This window comes from Myotis myotis, unplaced genomic scaffold, assembly GCF_014108235.1.
Source record: "Myotis myotis isolate mMyoMyo1 unplaced genomic scaffold, mMyoMyo1.p scaffold_m19_p_11, whole genome shotgun sequence".
NCBI lineage: Eukaryota > Metazoa > Chordata > Mammalia > Chiroptera > Vespertilionidae > Myotis > Myotis myotis.
The window spans coordinates 55,856,225-55,873,471 of NW_023416315.1; the positions used below are offsets into that span (position 1 = coordinate 55,856,225).

Genomic DNA, 17,247 nt, shown 5'->3' on the forward strand with positions numbered 1-17,247 from the left:
GATTTGTTCCCATCCTGAGGTTCTGTGTGGGTGTGGCTTCTGTGTAACATTCGTGCCCGCCGCTGCTCGTGGTTTCTCCCCATACTTGCTTTTCTGCTTTGCCTGTTATTTCTACAATTTTTTTTTGTTACCTCTGTTTCAAACCCTACTTCCTTTGTGGAAGTCATTTCCATGACCTCTTGTATTAGTTATCTATTGCTGTGTAATAAACCTCCCAAAATTAATGGCTGGAAACAATAATTTTCATTTATTACCTCTCATGATTTCTGTGGATTTTAGAATTCAGGAGTGGCTCACTTAGGTGGTTCTCATTCAGGATCACCCATGAGTTTGAAACTAGATGTTGGCCAAGGCTACAGCCATCTACAGAGTTCTCCAGGTTGAGAAGGTCTACTTCCAAGGAGGCTCGCTCACATAGCTGGCAGTTTGATGCTGCTGAATTGGTTCTTCTACCTGGGCTCCTTGAGAGTCATCACAGCATGACAGCTGGCTTCCCAAAGAATGAGGGACGCACTGGTAGTATAGTGGGGAGCACAGCTACTTTCCAAAGAGTGAGGAATCCGAGAGACCAAGGCTGGAACTGAGATACGTTTTCTGACCTAGCCCTGGAGTGTTTTATTAATGCTTTATGATTCATTTTTAAATTTCATTCCAAAGTTATTTATTGAGTATCTATCTTGTGCTTAACCTGCCAGGGATTTTTCTAAGCATTACTGAGTAAAGGAGTACATATAATTTACTAATATAAAGATCTATGCTCCATAGAATTTGCATTCTATGATGTGAGGTGAGGAATAGAAAATAAGAAAAATTAAAAGTAAAATATACAGTCTATTAGATGATGACCAGTGATATACAGAAAAATAATTTGGAAAAAGGGATAGGTAGTTCCTGTGTTGGGGGTGTGTATGTCTTAGTCCATTCAAGCTACTGTAACAAAATACCACAGACTGGGTGCCTATAAACAATAGAAATTTATTTCTCACTGTTCTGGAGGCTGGAGGTCTAGATCAGGGTTTCAGGAGGGTCGGGTGAGGGCCCTCTTCTGGTTGCAGACTTCAAATTCTATTCTCTCTCGGCAGAAGGAGCTACAGAGCTCTGTGGGCCTCTTTCTTAAGGCGCTAATCTCATTATGACCTTCACGACCTAAGCAGCTCCCAAAGGCCCCACTTCCTACTACCATCACCTTGGTGGTTATGATTTCAATATATTAATTTTGAGGGATACAAACATTCAAATTATGGCAGGGGTGTGTTGAAATTTTAAATAGGATAATTGAGGAAGATCTTTCTTTGAAGGTAACATTTGAGCAAAGATCAGCAGGACATACAGGAAAGAACTAAATATATAGCTCAGGGAAAGGCCTCCAGGCAGAGGAAACAGCAAGTACAATACTTACTGTATATTGTATTCATATAATTAACATCTGTGTAATTAGCCATTCTGCAGCCCTTGCCATTCTGGAATATGCAGATTAGAGATGACCTAAACCAGCTGTTCTCAACCTGTGGGTCGCGACCCCTTTAGGGGTCGAACGACCCTTTCACAGGGGTCGCCTAAGACCATCGGAAAACACACATATAATTACATATTGTTTTTTTGATTAATCACTATGCTTTAATTATGTTCAATTTATAACAATGAAATTGGGGGTCACCACAACATGAGGAACTGTATTAAAGGGTCGCGGCATTAGGAAGGTTGAGAACCACTGAACGATCTAGCAAACTAACTGTTCCCTTCAAGTCTACATGCTGGTTGAACATCCACTGTGTGTCAGGTACCAACCTAGACTCTTATGGGATGCAATAGTAACATTTAGATCTTCCCTCTGTGTATCTCAGAGCCTCATGGAGATGCCAGGTACCCACATACTTGATCCGACAGTTGTGAATAATGTCCCAGGAGGAAATGAAGCTGTGAAAATTGAGAGGAGAGAGCACATTGAAGGTCACAGGAAAAATTGCCTAAATGAGGCAGAATTTATTTGGGCCTTGAAGTGTTAAGTAGAATTAAAACCCTGGCGATGGTAAAAGATTCCTGGTGAAATGAATGAAAATAAGCAGATTTCCGAAAGTTCAGGGTCCCTTTCTTTTCCGTGATAACACTGTTGTTATTATTATTCTGTGGCTATATCACAAGCTTTAATGCAGTGAAGGGTTTGGAGAATATAATTTAAATATTTTTTATTTTTCAGTTACAGTTGATATACAATACTATATGAGTTTCAGGTGGTCTATCTCTTTGTTTTTAAATTCTAATCAATATCAATGCAAGGTAATGGGACTCATGGGTGCCACCTATGCGAACGGCTCAGTGGGAGGAGAAATAATCAGTCCATCTTTTCCAGGAAGCCTATCTAATCATTAGGCCAAAGCACACATCCTGCAGTTCCACCAATTGGCCCCTTGTTCTATTTATAGATCCAGTGTTGCAATAGGTTGTGCTAGTACTTTGCTGAGAACCGGTACAGCATGTCAGATATATTTTGTACAGTTTCTGACCCCCAGTTCATCTTCATTATTTGCCACTTTCCCTCTGAGTAAAACCTACCTTCCTATGCCAGCAAAAGCACTTTTATTAGTAGGGGATAATGACCATGGGAAGGAACCATTTGGGTGTGTGAGTCAGGCAGTGGGCGTGAATGGATGGGGAACTTGCTCAGGGCAGCTTTGTCTAGGTCTTAGCTTCAGTTGTTTTTCTGAGTTTTGTGGATGGTCAAATTTTTGGGAACCGAATTATTTTATTCATTTGAACCCCATTCTACATCCCCCTTAAGGGAGGAGCAGTCCACAAGGATCCCTCTTGATCCAAGTGCTCTGTCGGGCAGATCACTTACCTGTTGGAGGAGGAGGATGGATCCTTAGGCAACACTTAAAAACTGCTGTTCCCACTAAAGTTCACATTCTTCACCTCTTGCATTGGGAAAACAGCTTAAGCAAAACTAGAAGTTCTTGTTTTTAGTGATGATAGTATGTATTTCATCACAACTGGGAAAGCCTGTGAATCAGATCATCTTGTCCAATTTTATTTAGATGAAAGGCAATCTATATATATAAAAGCCTAATTTGCAAAGTGCCCCCTTAGCAGTTCGACCCACTGGGAGTTTGAGCGCTTGCTATGATGTGTGCTGACCACCAGGGGTTGGCGTGGAACAAATGAAGGCCCTGGCCAGCAGCAGCTAGGGACCCTACTCGTGCATGAATTTCATGCACTGGGCCTCTAGTTCTTTTATAATTGCTTCTAAACCTGAAGCAAAGTGATAAGATAAAGTTTGAGTAGAGACTCCAAGTTGATTAGAATTTTCCTCTTTCTTTTTCTCCTTCTTCTTCCTCTTTCCCCTCTGTCTTTCTCCCACTCTAGCCATTCTTTCTTTCCTTTCTTCCTTCATTGTTCTTTCTCTGCTAACTCTCCCTTCTTCCTCTCCCTCCCTCCTTGAACCCCAAGCCAATTATACAGGGCATTATGTATATGAGATATTCATACCCTACTATCCCATCATGGACACCAGATGGACTGTAGACCCCTAAAATAGTATACAAAATTTTGGGCTATCAACATGTGTCAGTTTTTCTGTTGAGAACATATTATAACTTTATTTTTAGATCTCAAAAAAGTCTGTGAACAAACAAACAAAAAAAGCTGGGAAACACTGGTCTAAGATTACATAGGAGTCATCTGTCTTCAGAGCTAAATTTGTAGACTTTTCTGAAACACTCGAGCTAAAGAACTTCATGTGGTTCAGCAACCACAGGAGCCAGTCCTAGGAATGTCGGCTCGGCCTTCAAAAGTACCAGAAAGACACCCTACATCCAGCCCAATCCTTTTTCCCTGTGATTATGGCTGTTAACCAGATGCTAGGCAGGGTTTTCTGTTTGGGGGAAAAAAAGGAAGTTATAAAGAGATAAGCAGAAACATCCAAGTAAAATATAAAATGTCTATGGCTATGTCTATGCTTTGCTTGAGGAATACAAGCTTATATTTGAATGACCCAGTCTTGCGTCTCACCACGAGTTACTCTATCTTACTCATGTTTCGTTGTAATTAAATAGGGAGGCTAGGTATTCATTTGCTTTGCTCCTTAATTGCAGTCTTCTTTCTAAGGAGAAAACTTAGTAGTGCTGGACTAAGGCTGTTTGGAGAGAACTAGACATGGTCCCTGTCCTCCCAGATGATACAAGAACAAAGTTAGAAAATATATGAAAAATCAACAGACTCAGCATAACATATACTAATACAGAAGTGGTCTAGTACAGTATCTGTACCATGCACACGTCAAGGTAACTTTATTTGGGGTGGGATAAGGGACTGTAACTGTGGCTATTTCAGGTCTAGAGAGGTGGGATCAGGGACATAAATAATAACCATCTTCCTTCTGATTGAGCTAGTCAGGTTTCTAGCAGGGGCTATGGGTGGTGGGGTAGGCTGGTGTAGTATAGATAAACTAAACTTATGGAGCTGTTTTCACATGTGGGAATGAAAACAGACTACTGTGCGCTTCAGATGAGCAATGCTGCTGGTATGAGGTAGCCTGGGGGAAATGGGACCGCCTGCTGGAGGCAGTGGTGACTCAGTGTTGGTTGGGCAACAAGGCCTTAGGAAAGTGGGATGGAGGTTTTGGGAGACTAGAAAAGAATGTCTCTTAGCTGGTGAAGGCAGAGCAGGGGAAGCGTACATGGCTGTAGTAATGCCAGGGAAAATGGGAAGGTGCATAGTATGCGTGACAAAGAAAACAGTGGGTTTTGAAATGTTTAAATGAAACCCAGGGCAGAATGTGCACACGATAGTGTATGCTGAGGATGGGGTAGAGGTGAGTCATAATGACGTAGGTTTCCAGTCTGCAGCTTTGGAGATGCTTGATGTTGAAATGTCCCAAGGAAGTGGGACCCGAGGGACAGTCACAGAGAAGTGATGAAGAGCTGTGTCTTCATCGTGTTTATTTTGGGCCTCTGACAAGAGCATTAGTCTGAGCCATCTTAATTAGAGGGGGTAGATTCGCGCGCAGGGGGTTGGGGGTGGGTGGGGGAGATGTGCAGGTCCTTTGCTTAGAGAGTACTGGGTCCTCTGACATGGATGGGCTGAAGAAAGAACCTGTTGGGTTGAATAGCCCAGGCTTGTGATATATGCTCTTCGGTTATTCATCACCATTTTGGCATTGCCTTTTATTTCCTTTTTCCAACAGGAAAAAGGATAATAATGCTTCTCCTTTAAAAACAAAAAAAAGTGAAATGACTTCTTTGTCTGCCTAGTCATTGCAATGCTAGACTAGTATAAGAAAGCAATGTTTTCATCTATCTAGCAATTAAAATTACTTTGGAAATTTATGAGTGAGAATCATAACTTCAGAAAGAAAAAAAAGTTTATTGCTAAATAAATCTTTGAAGTCAATCCTCTGCCCCACAGATATTTAATTCATCCTCTAACCACTGTATCCTGCAGAAGGACCTGAGGTGCTAAAAGCAGAGCATTGTCAGACTATAGCGGTTCATCTCCAGAGTTAAATTGCCTGGATTTGAATCTGGGCTCTGCCTCTTATGAATGGTGGGATCTTGGGCAAGTTGCTTAACTCTTGTGCCTCGCTTTTCTAATCTTTAAAATGGGAATAATAACTTACCTCATACTGTTGTTGTAGAGATTAATAATTAATAGTTAATAACATGTATTAAGTAAGCATTTAGAAGAGTGACTGGCAGTTAGTAAGCACTAAATAAATGTTAGATATCATTATTATTATTTATGTAAATTGCTGCATAATTAAATACATAATTTACCAACTGGCCATGATATGAATGACTGGAGTAAGGCAAGGAGGCACTGTATACCCAAGCAAGAAAGAACAGTGAGGGAGGTATCCGAGAGAAATTACTAGTATACTGGATAGTTATCTAATATAGCGATTTCCAACCGGTCTGCCGCGAGACTTTTTAAAACATGCAGTACTCGACTATTTAGTCAGGGGCACTGACCTCTTTTCCCTTAGATTGTCAAATCAAAAATGACAGCAGCTGACACAATAGCTGTCCGGTGTGAATAACTAAAAATTATACCTATATTTTTTGTCAGATCAGCAAAAAAATATGTTTTGTTATGCTGCAGAATTTTAGTAATTTGTTTATGTGTGCCATGAGAGGGAAAAGGTTGACAATCGTTGGTCTAATACATGGAAACATTTAGAATGGGGCTGGGCATAGCGAGCACTCAGAATGTTTTAGCTATTAATGGGTTATCTTAACCTGGAGTTTTTCACCTTGTGGAGATTAGATTAGAAATCTATATAAACTAAGGTAAGCAGCATCAAAAGAACCAATATTTCACCTTTTGTAATGGCTAATGATGGGCTCAAGATCACATTAGTGGAAGAATAATCACTCTTGGTTACAGCTGTATTTAACCATTGACATCTTCCTGAAAAGCAGTATACTAGAGTGGCCAGAGCACAGGCTGTGCATGTGGTTTGCCTTAGTGTGAATCCAGGTCTGCCATGTACCAGCTGCATAACTTTGGGTGAGTTATTTCATCTCTTCGTTGTCTGTAAAGTGGGGGTAGCAGTAGCACCTGCTTTACACCGCTACTCTTAGGATCGAATGAATTAAAATATGTAAAGCACTTAGGACAATATTTAGCACCTAGTAAATACTCACAGTGAAGCGTTTACTATTTTTACACTGTCCTGCCACTCATGGCTGAAGGTTATTTCAGTGTTAAGTCACCCAGGGAGGGCGCTACGGGCAGACAGGCCTCTAACTTCCATTTGAACGTGTAGTTGGCTATAGTTTCGTATGATTCCGACATATCCCACTGAAGTCTTGCCCTCTTCCAGCCTCTAGAACCCAGCCTTACCGTTTTCCCTTGAAGAGATTTTTACATCAAAAACTGATCAAGATTTGCTAACTCCTTTGAAAAATTTCAAAGAGCAAACAGTTATCAAATGCTGAGGCATATTTGTTTAATTTATAAAAAGTTTCTTTTCACTTTAGACATGTTATGTAATTAGCAAATGGATATATCTTATAAGTGGTACTTGTCACATGTGATTTCTCTTTTTTAGAATATACACACACTATACGTATACACATATGTATATGCATGCACATGTATATACACGTATATACACATAATAACATACATATATAGTATAACATTTATACATATACCATGTGCTCCTAATTTAGAGTTGCATCTTTTCTTTCCCTCTTCCCAAGAATCAGTATCTACTCAATGCAATTATTTATGCAGAACACATGGAAATGATTGAGGACCTGCATTTTGGTGTTGCCTCCACATTGGCTTAGATTTCACGTCTTCTTCGGCTTCTCTACTCACCTTGCTGTGTGAATGCCCCTGGCGTCCACCCCCATGGCTCACACTGCTCCATTTTGTCCTTGGTTGTGGAGGACTTGCTCATCATCATGTGACAGTGGCTTGTTTTTATTCTCTTGCTGATAGCTGAGTGGTGATGCTGAGGAAATGTGCCAGAGTCCGACCTCTGACAGGAAGCTGTTTAAATGAAATCAGAGGATAGGCAGGGGTTCTTCTTACTCCCCACTGTGTGCACTACTGACCTTATTGGGTGATACTCTCCTTCTGCAATGAAACTTAAAAGGCATGTAAACACAGTTTAGAGGAAACATTTTTAACTCAATATCTGAGCTTCAAGCTTTAGAAATTAGAGGGCGTAGCATATGTGTTGACACTTGCTTTTGTAGTTTAGCCAATCACCCAAACGTCTAAGGATAATTTCAGTTCTAAGCCATGGTGGTCTTGCTGATCTTTTTTGCCAATAAAATAAAAATACGAAAATAAGGGCGGATGGAAAATTATAATACATGTTCTACTCATTCCCTTTTACTCTATCGTTTGTTAACCTCATACCTCATGGGTTACATTTGTCATGTTGTTTTCTATGATTTGATATTTATTTCCACTGAGGGACAGAGTACAAGCCAACACCCAGTAGTTCAGAATGAAAGCCCTTTTCTCCAATTCCAACTGCCACTGGAATGCTGAGGGATTTAGATGAGGCATACTTATTTAATTTACAATAAGTTTGTTCTCACCAGGTTTTTTACTGGCTGATTTTCTTCTCATTTATTCTGTGACATAACTGGTAGGCCTAATGAGTCCGTCGAAAAATATGAGTTGATATGGTTCACAATTGATGGTTTAGAGGAATGATTATGGAAATGAGGTATAGTTATTTGGTTGCAATAGGTTCTGATGAAATGATTTAATTTCTTGAATATATATTCAATTATATTCTATCAGCCAGCTATGTTACTTCATAATAAAATATGCAAAACTTATTAGCTTTAACGGCAATCATTTATTATTACAGCTCACATGTCTGAGCCTTGGCTGGAGGCTGACTGATTTGGTGGGGGCTAAAGGGGAGGGGCAGCTGAGTGATTTTGCTGGATGCACTCACATGTCTAACGCCAGCTGAGAGTTGGCTAATTTTAGCCAGGCTTATTTGGGGGTAACTCTCTTTTGTGTGTCTGTCATCCTCCTGGGATCAATAGATTGTTCTGACACATCCTTCTCATATGATGACAAAAGTACAAGTGTGTAACTCCAGCTGTGCAAATGCATTTGTTGTTATTTTGTTGTTGTTGTTGTTAATCCTTATCTGAGGATATTTTTTCCATTGATTTTTGGAGAGAGTGGGAGAAAGGGAGGGAAGGGGAGCGACAGAGAGAGAGGGAAACCATCAACGTGAGAGAGACACATCAATTGGTTGCCTTCTGCACATGCCCCAATGGGGCCGGGGATCAAACTTGCAACCCAGGTACAGCCTGTTGACCAGGAATGACTCTTTGGCGGGTGGGCTGATACTCTATCCACTGAGACACACTGGCGAGGGTTGTAAATGCATTTTAAGACTCCACCTGTGTTAGGAAGCTAACATCCTATTGGCCAAATCAAATTGCATGGCCAGTCCCAAGATGGGTACTAGTCCACAGTAGGAGGGTACTACAAAATACATGACAAAGGACACGAATAGCTGGAGGATTGAAGAACTGGAGCCAGTATTGCAATTTATTCCATATATATTAAGGTACTCATTGGCTCTTGTTAATTCAAAGGATGCTGAATGGACCTTGAGCCACTGGAGCCTCTATCTAATAATTACTATCCTAAGGCATAAAGTAGTGCAGGAAGAAGCAGGCCATCCCCATGTGTGAGCGTCCACATACAATGTATACTCAGTACAGGCAATTTAGAAATAGCATAAAATTTAAAGACAAAAATGTCACATGTGTTCTGAATTATTCTCCAGAGATATGCTTTCGGCATATTTCCTTTAGTCTTTTTTTTCTATTACTTTCTTCATTAATAGTATACAAATTAATATCCAGGTTTGTTTCTTAATATTTTATCATAAATCTTTGCCGTGTTATTAAAAAGGTTTGATATATGTAATGTTATTGGATATATAAATATTCTATGGTATGGGTACGCCATAATTTGTTAACCTTGCCCTTGCTCTTCAATGTTTTGGTTATTTTCAGTGATTTGTGATTAAAAATAATGCTGTCATGAGCCAGTTTGTGCACAGATATTTGTCTGCATGTTTAGCTGTTTCCTTAATGGCAAGAATATTGGTTGGGTGTGCAGAGATCTGGGTCCCGCATAATTTGCACTGTGCTTGCATGGCAGTTTCCTCACCTGGAAAATGATATATTTGCACTTGATGGTCATAAACTTCTAACTCGAAAAGTATCTTTCAAGTAGAGGCCTAAATTATTCTATCGGAGTGGAGGCATGAAGGCAATGCCAGCTGTTTGTCCTCTAAAAATCTCAGGGGAGGAGAGGCAGCTTCCCTGGCTTCTCCCTGGAGAGAGAGTTCAGTTGTGTTTGAGGAAGTTTTGTTTTATAGTTCAAGTATCATGATTTGTCCTTCAGTCCCATCTCTGATGGGCAATGACTTTATGTGGATACATTTCTTTTAAAACAGGGGAACAGGACACTGAACATTGAGAATGTAAACTATCTTGACCTATTTTATAAATGTGTGCCCTTTGAGAATGGCTCCGTGAGACTGGAGGAACCAATTTCCTTACCTGTCTTCATTTTGTCATAACCTTGTATTTGCTTTTTGTGTTTATTTTTTGCCTTTTCTTTTGTTTGACTTGTGACTTAAGTTTTATCACAGTCATCACAACTTCATGGCCAGGGGATCTGGCCTTGCCATACAATTTCCTGGTAATGGCATGAGGCCTTTTTCTCAGGGATGTCACCTGACCGTTAATTTTAATAAACACTGAGGCTATATATTTCATCATCCTGTCTCTTTCAGCTAAATATTGCTCAGGGCGGGCAGAGGAGACATCCACATGCCATTGCTGAATGGAGAAAGTGCTCTCTGCTCTCTCTCCGCCTCTCCCACCCGCCCCCACAGCTGTCTTCACTGTCTCTTTCTTGCAGGTGATAGTCTTCTCCTTCCTAAGCTCCTTTTGGGGGAGGCATTGGAGTCTTCTCCTGGCTCCTCATGCAGCTGCTTCTCTGAGCTGAGCTGGGCGCCCATCTGGCCAGCAGAAATCTGTGTCAAGTACAGTGTGGTCTCCCTCCTCAGGCTGCCATCAAAGGCCCTTTGTTCCCTCCCCTCCCCTCCTCTCCCCCTCTGCCAGAGTGTGGCGCTCACCCCAGAAAGATGGAAACTCTCCATCACTCCACCACACTCAGCAGCATTCTAGAACTAGCCCTGAAAGCAAAACATCTTCTTGCCCGTCTTCATTTTACCTCAGGAACCAAACTGGGGCCGGGATAATTAAGTCAATTATAATTTGGCTTTAGGGGGCAGACCATTTTCCTTTGTGAATGGGACTCTCTCTCTTTCCTGTGTTGGAAGGAAGTTGCTTATGAAATACCGTTTATTATTTGTAAACCTTAGTTTTTAGCTTCGGTGCCCGCGCTTCCCACCCCTGGCAGTAGTGGGTGATTTCCTTGTGCTTTTTCATGAGAACACTTGAGTCCAGTTCTTGAGTGTAAAATCATTTCATAATGCGAATAACTGCTTCCCTGAACAGTCGTGACTCACCAAGCATGTTGTGTGAGTGTTTAAATATCAAGCCTGGGAGCATATCTCTGTTTATTTTCTCCTCATTTTAGTAAAACTGGGATTAGGTAAGGAATGCTGACTCTGGAGAATCCCTCACTTGTTTTTTTCTTGTTCTGCACCCGTTTGCAATCTTCTCGTCTTTCCTTTCCTGTGCTCCTTCCTTCTCTTCCAGGGCTGTGCTGAGGCGGTATGTCTGAAACACGGTGCTGTGTGGGGTCCCTGGAAAGTGTGGATTAAGTGGTAGAGGAGCTTCTGTCTGCTCTGTTGTGTTGCTTTGTTGCTACCTCCAGGCCTTGTCATGATTATGAAAGCCAGTAGCCAACCAAGACTCAAGACGCGCCAAGACCCAACCCTTTTGTCTGGATGCGTATGTAATCCGTTTCGGCAAGGGCCAGGCATTGGTGACTAACTCTGGTTTCCCAGAGGGCTAGTAAAGTTCTGGACGTCTAAGTCTGGTTTAAAGCATAAGTGGGGTTGTGGGAAAACAAAGGACTGAGAGTGAGAAGAAGAAAAAAGAAGAAAACAAATAACTGTCCACTGGGAGAAGGCTAGAGATACCTCCTAACCATTGTCTGCAGTCCTCTCTCCTGAGACCCTGGTGGCCAACCACTTGTCTCTTTTTATTATTATTTTGAAATGTGCTTATTTATTTATTTATTTTTAAATAGATAACACATTAACTTGGTTTGAAAACCAAAAAGTATAAAACATTGCAATTCTCCCTCCTATTCTCTTTCCCATCCTCCCAGCTTCCTTCCTGCCTGTACTGGAAGCCAAGGTTCTTTCCTTTTCATGGACCCTCCCAGAGTTTCCTTAGCGAATGACGCTCACATGAATGTAAATATGGTTTCTTACTTTGCCATTGGTTCTTCTATCCATGTCTCACACCCTCATTGTGTTTCCTTTTATTCTACTCTCAATCATTCTTTGTTGGAGCCTTTTTTTTTTTGAGGAGAAAGATGAGTGGTCCTTTGTTTTACTTATGCCTGATGCCCGGAGCCAGTTCACAGGTGTGCTTGTCTTTTCCCACAGATGAAGTGGAGAATGAGAAATGGTACCTGTCTACCGAATTTCCTTCAACCACCATCAAGACCGAGCCGATTACGGAGGAGTCACCCCCAGGACTTGTTCCCTCTGTCACTCTGACCATCACAGCCATCTCCACCCCGTTTGAAAAGGAGGAACCTCCTCTGGAAATGAATACTGGGGTACACTCAATTGTCTTCCATATAAACAAATGAGATCAAAAGACCTAGCTTCTCATTCTCTTAATAAGGCATTTCATCTGTTTGGAGCTAGTGGCTGTATATGCCTAAGGATAGCTAACTATGCATGTATGTATGTATGTATGTATGTATGCATCAAGGATATGTTGATTTGGTGTCAGCATTGATTATATAATTTCCTTTAAAGGCATTGTCCAGAAAAATTGGTAGCAAGTATGATTTATTTTTTCTGTGATTGCTATTACAAAATAAACCCACAGCTGCATATCCATGGTAAATAAAGGAAATCCTCCATGTATTGATTTTTAAGGCAGTGGAAAGGTCCTGGTTAAGATGATGGGGCGAGTCATGGCATTCAGAGCCACGGCAATCGGGAATGCTAGTGCCTGTGCTGTATTTTACTTTCCAACTGCAATGCTGAGTTGTAATGGCTCAATTCTTGGATCACACACCTACCAATTCTTATTGTGTTGCCCATGGAAAACGTAAGAAATTGGGAATTTCTTCCTTGCTCAATTCCATGCCGGCAGCAGGTAGAATTTCACCTTCTCTCTGGGTATTTCCAGTGTCTGCCAATAGACCAGAATCATAACTTGCTCAGTAGCTACCTGAGTCCCTTCACTGGATGGGGCTCCTGGCTATAGATTTCGGTTCAGTTGGTTTTAAGTAGCTAGAAAGGTCAGGGTCATGGCCTTGCTCCCTGTGCATGAACCAGATACCTTTTCTCTTTTTCCTACCGAATAGTTCATGGGTAGATATCGCCAGTCATCAGGCAGCCTGGAGAGGATGAATGAGGGTGGTTCACCCAGTGTTTACTCTGCACGAACTGGTGCAGGCCTGTGGCTCGTTAAAAATTTCTGACTATTTTGTGATAAGATGCATTTCTATTCCCATAAAAACAGTAGAAAAAGGACTAGTAAGTGAGCCCTGGGCTTTTAATTTGAAGATTCTGCGGGTTCCATCTGCTGGAATGCCAGGTTTGGCAGTGAGAGGGGGGTGAAGGCTAAACCAGCTCCCTGGCAAAGTCGCCTGTGTTCAGCCAGGCCTCAGCCGGCTCCAGCGATGCGGGGCTGCCACTCAGAGAAAGACGCAGATGACAAATAGCTCCCTTGGGTGTTTCGTCGAGGTTGTTACTGGTTTTTAAAAACTGTGTTTGAAATTCTTCCTTTAGGTTGATTCTGCGTGCCAGACAGTCATCCCTAAGATTAAGCTGGAGCCTCACGAAGTGGATCAGTTCCTAAACTTCTCTCCCAAAGAAGGTCTGTCTCCTCTCCCGGGCCCCTTCTGTTTGGTGCAGGTCGGAAGAGAAAGGCAATGTGGGAGAAGTGCTGGGGTCAGTCGGTCCCAAAGCCATAGCTTGCTTCATGAACTAGCTCTGTTCTTAAAAACCTTGATTCTAAATACACATTTTGAAAGCGGCATTTTATTTTTTCATATATGTACAGGCTTCATTTCCCCCCAAATCTTTTACGGTACTTGGACTCCTAGCCAGGGTGACTTTTCAAAACCTCTCTAGCCTGCCGTGACTCAGATGGAGAGGAACAAGAGCACGGGGACCTCCTGCCCCTGGTGGGACCCTGGGCACACAGCCTGCTCCCGTGGGGAGTGGTGACCCTGAGACCAAGAAGCAGAGCAGTTCTCATGGACACACAGTCCTCCCTCATTCCACTAGAAACTCAGTTAGCATTTGATTGCTACCATTTAATCAGGGTAATAATGTGTTTGCCTTTATTATCAATTTAAAAAAAGATTAGATTTTAAAACGTAATAATGTTGACTAGCGTCCATATTGAGACAGTATTTCTTCGCACCGGGTGATATACATTTGTGCCTTTCAGCTTTAGATACGGCTGTAGTTTTCTTCATTTTTATGATTCCGGCTGTTATTATCAGATACATGTTGCTGTTTTCATTTCTGTTGCAGTTTGCTTCAGAAAGTGTGGTAACTACTAGCGCGTCCCAGGGTGGCCTCGGAATCCGGGTCACCGGAGGAGAGGTGTCTTGAGAGTAAATAGCAGCCCTTCCTCGTTAGCCTGACAAACAGATCAGGAAATCCAATATCCTTGAAGGCCTCTGAGCTTCTAGGCAGAGCCGCTGATGCCCCAGCCCCTTTATAACCTAGGAGCTGCATTTCAAATGGTATCTAGATATCGGATACTAAGGCACCTGTGGCCAAGTCTACTAGTAATTCTTCATGGGTAGGAAAGAGGGAATTCAAATTTGTTTCATTTTTCCTGTCTTGTTTTGTTTGTGGGGCACTCTCTGTTTAGAAAGGAGAAAAGTATTAGAATAATTTGGGCTGTGCCAAGTAAAAGGGACAGTTAGCACTAGGAACTCCTGGCTAGTCCCCCAGAATGTCATACACAGCCCCAAGTCTGCTCTGGTTTTTGTTGTTGTTTGTTTGTTTACAAGCACTTTACAGTGCTTTTTTAGAAGCATTATTGAAAAGTAAACTGAGGGATATTATACATTTTGAGTTTATTTTGAGTAAAGTTGATCGGAACCGGCAGCACCACCCTGGAAGCGGTTAGAAGTGCTCCACCAACGAGGTGGGGAGAGACGCACAGGAAGGGGCAGAGCAAAGGGAGCAAGTTCCTGCTGGCTGGAGCGCAAAGCCTCGTCGGCTGTTTGTGGTGGGTGTCCTTAGGCTTCAGTTTGGTAACCTTGAAGCATTTGAAGGCTTGGCTCTGGGTTGCTTACGTAGGCCGTAGGCCACCACAGCACTGGAGGCCCCTCGGAATAATGGCCTCCTTGTTGAGTTCATTTAACACCATCGAGTGCCATAGGTATTCAAGGCGTTGGGGAAACCCTGGCAACTCACTCAGGACTCGTTCCTAGGTGAGCCCATAGTTAAGGTGCATATCTACCCTCCTTAGCTGCCTGGAACTGTTGGCAGGGGAGTTGGCAACAGAGGTATATAGGCTTGTTCTAGAACAGTGATGGCAAACCTTTTGAGCTCGGCGTGTCAGCATTTTGAAAAACCCTAACTTAACTCTGGTGCCGTGTCACATATAGAAATTTTTTGATATTTGCAACCATAGTAAAACAAAGACTTATATTTTTGATATTTATTTTATATATTTAAATGCCATTTAACAAAGAAAAATCAACCAAAAAAATGAGTTCGCGTGTCACCTCTGACATACGTGTCATAGGTTCGCCATCACTGTTCTAGAATATTCTTTAGCTCTAAGCCTATAGACACTAAAAAGCCCAGGGAGCTCTTTGGCAGAGAAAAGGGGAAGCATCTAGCAAAAAGTAGTGTGTTAGAAAAAGAGAAAAGAAGGGTTAGAATGAGAGAGAGAATGAGAGAGAAAAAAATGTGGGCTGTGAATGGAGATGGGACCCCATGGCCGAAAGGGGTGGCTGAGTGGGCCCTGGCTTATCGCCTCTCCCTCAGACATTCAGGCATTTCAGTGGGTGAGCCGCCTGGCTGCTGCTTGTCACCCCAAAGGCTGGGGCCGTTTTCTTAGACCCTTTCCATCGACAGTGCATCAGGCCTTCTCTGTCTGAAGAGGAGAAGGCTCAGGCCTTCCCGTGGCCCTGTTGATGTAAGAAACGTCCCAACTGTAAAGAATTTTTGTAAGTTTTTTTTTTTGAGCCAAATTGACAACAATTGCCAGGAAGGAAATCTCAACAGATTGAGAAAATGCTCCAGAGAACTGCACTTTATTTTATACATTAGAATCAAAGGAGGAGACGGAAGGAGGGTTACATGAAATCCACTGCTGGTAGAATAAGGCAGTGGGAAAAAGCAAAGTGGGGGAATCTCTGGGATTTGATCAAAGGCAAAGCGGAGGAACTCACTCACATTGGTGGGTACAGGATGGTTAATAATTAACGTATGTGGGGAACAGGATAGCCCTGAGGGTTCTGTGGTCTTGGCTCCGGTGTGGTGGGTTGTGCCCTCAAGGCGTAAGCAAAGGAGATTATGCTGACATTTCAAAGATATGTTATCCAAGCTGCATAAGAACAGTCCGCAGAGCTCCCTTAAGATAAAGATTGACCTTTGCTAAGGAAGCTGGAGGCCTGGGAGGTGAAGACGTACCAGGCCCGCCCAGGCAGGAATTTACCATCAGACCATCCTGTGTGGTTACTTTTGGCCACTGGGCTGGGCAGGCCTGCCATGTGGTCCCCGAGCTGCCAGGTTTATTGCACGTCCCCTTGTTGTTTACAACCCCTGGCAGTCCTCTGGCCAAGCCAGCCTCAGTGTGTGTGAGGCACCGTGCGGGGTTCAGAGCCCCTGTGCTAGGGACTGTGGTGGCCCCAGAAGGGGTGTGAGGTGACAGGTTGACCAAGGTGCGTCCCTTGGCTCCATAACCGCGGCTGGCTCTCAAGGTATTTCAGCACAGCTGGAAGGTCCACCATTCAGACAAAGGAGGGAGACCCCCGAGCTCGCCTGTCAGGTTGAACTGAGAGTGGATTCTCTCTTCCTGAGCCCATCCATCCGTTGCGCGAGTGATACTGACCCAGGCCCCCGGGCCCCGGGAGGGTGCATGTGCCTCCTTGAAGACGGGCAAAGGATGGACTTAAAGACGGGGGCTTTGCAGGAGAAAGCCCCCCGCCCCCATTTATTTTCCAGTGCCTACCTATCTGTACACAGATGGATTTAGTACTTTCCAATGAAGAGTGCCTGGCATCTCACCTGCGGGCCTACTATGCACATTCCTCCAGAGACAAATGAGCTTTCCTCAAACCCTCATGGGCTCCCAGGTTTTTTTGTTTTTATTTTTTGTGTTTTTTTTTTTAAAGATTATAATACATTTATAAAGTTTACAAATCCAACTATAGAAATGATACAAAATTAATACAGTGAAAAATTATGCCAGCACTTTCCCCATCCCTGCCATGAGGTCATCATTCGATTAGTTTCTTCTCTATTTCCCAGCATTTCTTTATGCAGATACAGCAAATATAACTCTGTATTCTCTTTTCTCCCTTTTCATATGAAAGGAGGGCTGC

General features: G+C 42.6%; 1 protein-coding gene across 1 annotated transcript in view; it reads left to right on the plus strand.

Annotated features, from left to right (window-relative positions):
• CREB3L2 (cAMP responsive element binding protein 3 like 2) overlaps positions 1-17,247 on the plus strand; it is a 113,728-nt gene that overhangs the window by 71,901 nt on the left and 24,580 nt on the right. Inside the window, exons 3-4 of the mRNA XM_036328567.1 lie at positions 12,092-12,267; positions 13,457-13,544. Coding sequence (XP_036184460.1) covers positions 12,092-12,267; positions 13,457-13,544 — 264 coding nt within the window. The remainder of the gene's footprint in view (positions 1-12,091; positions 12,268-13,456; positions 13,545-17,247) is intronic.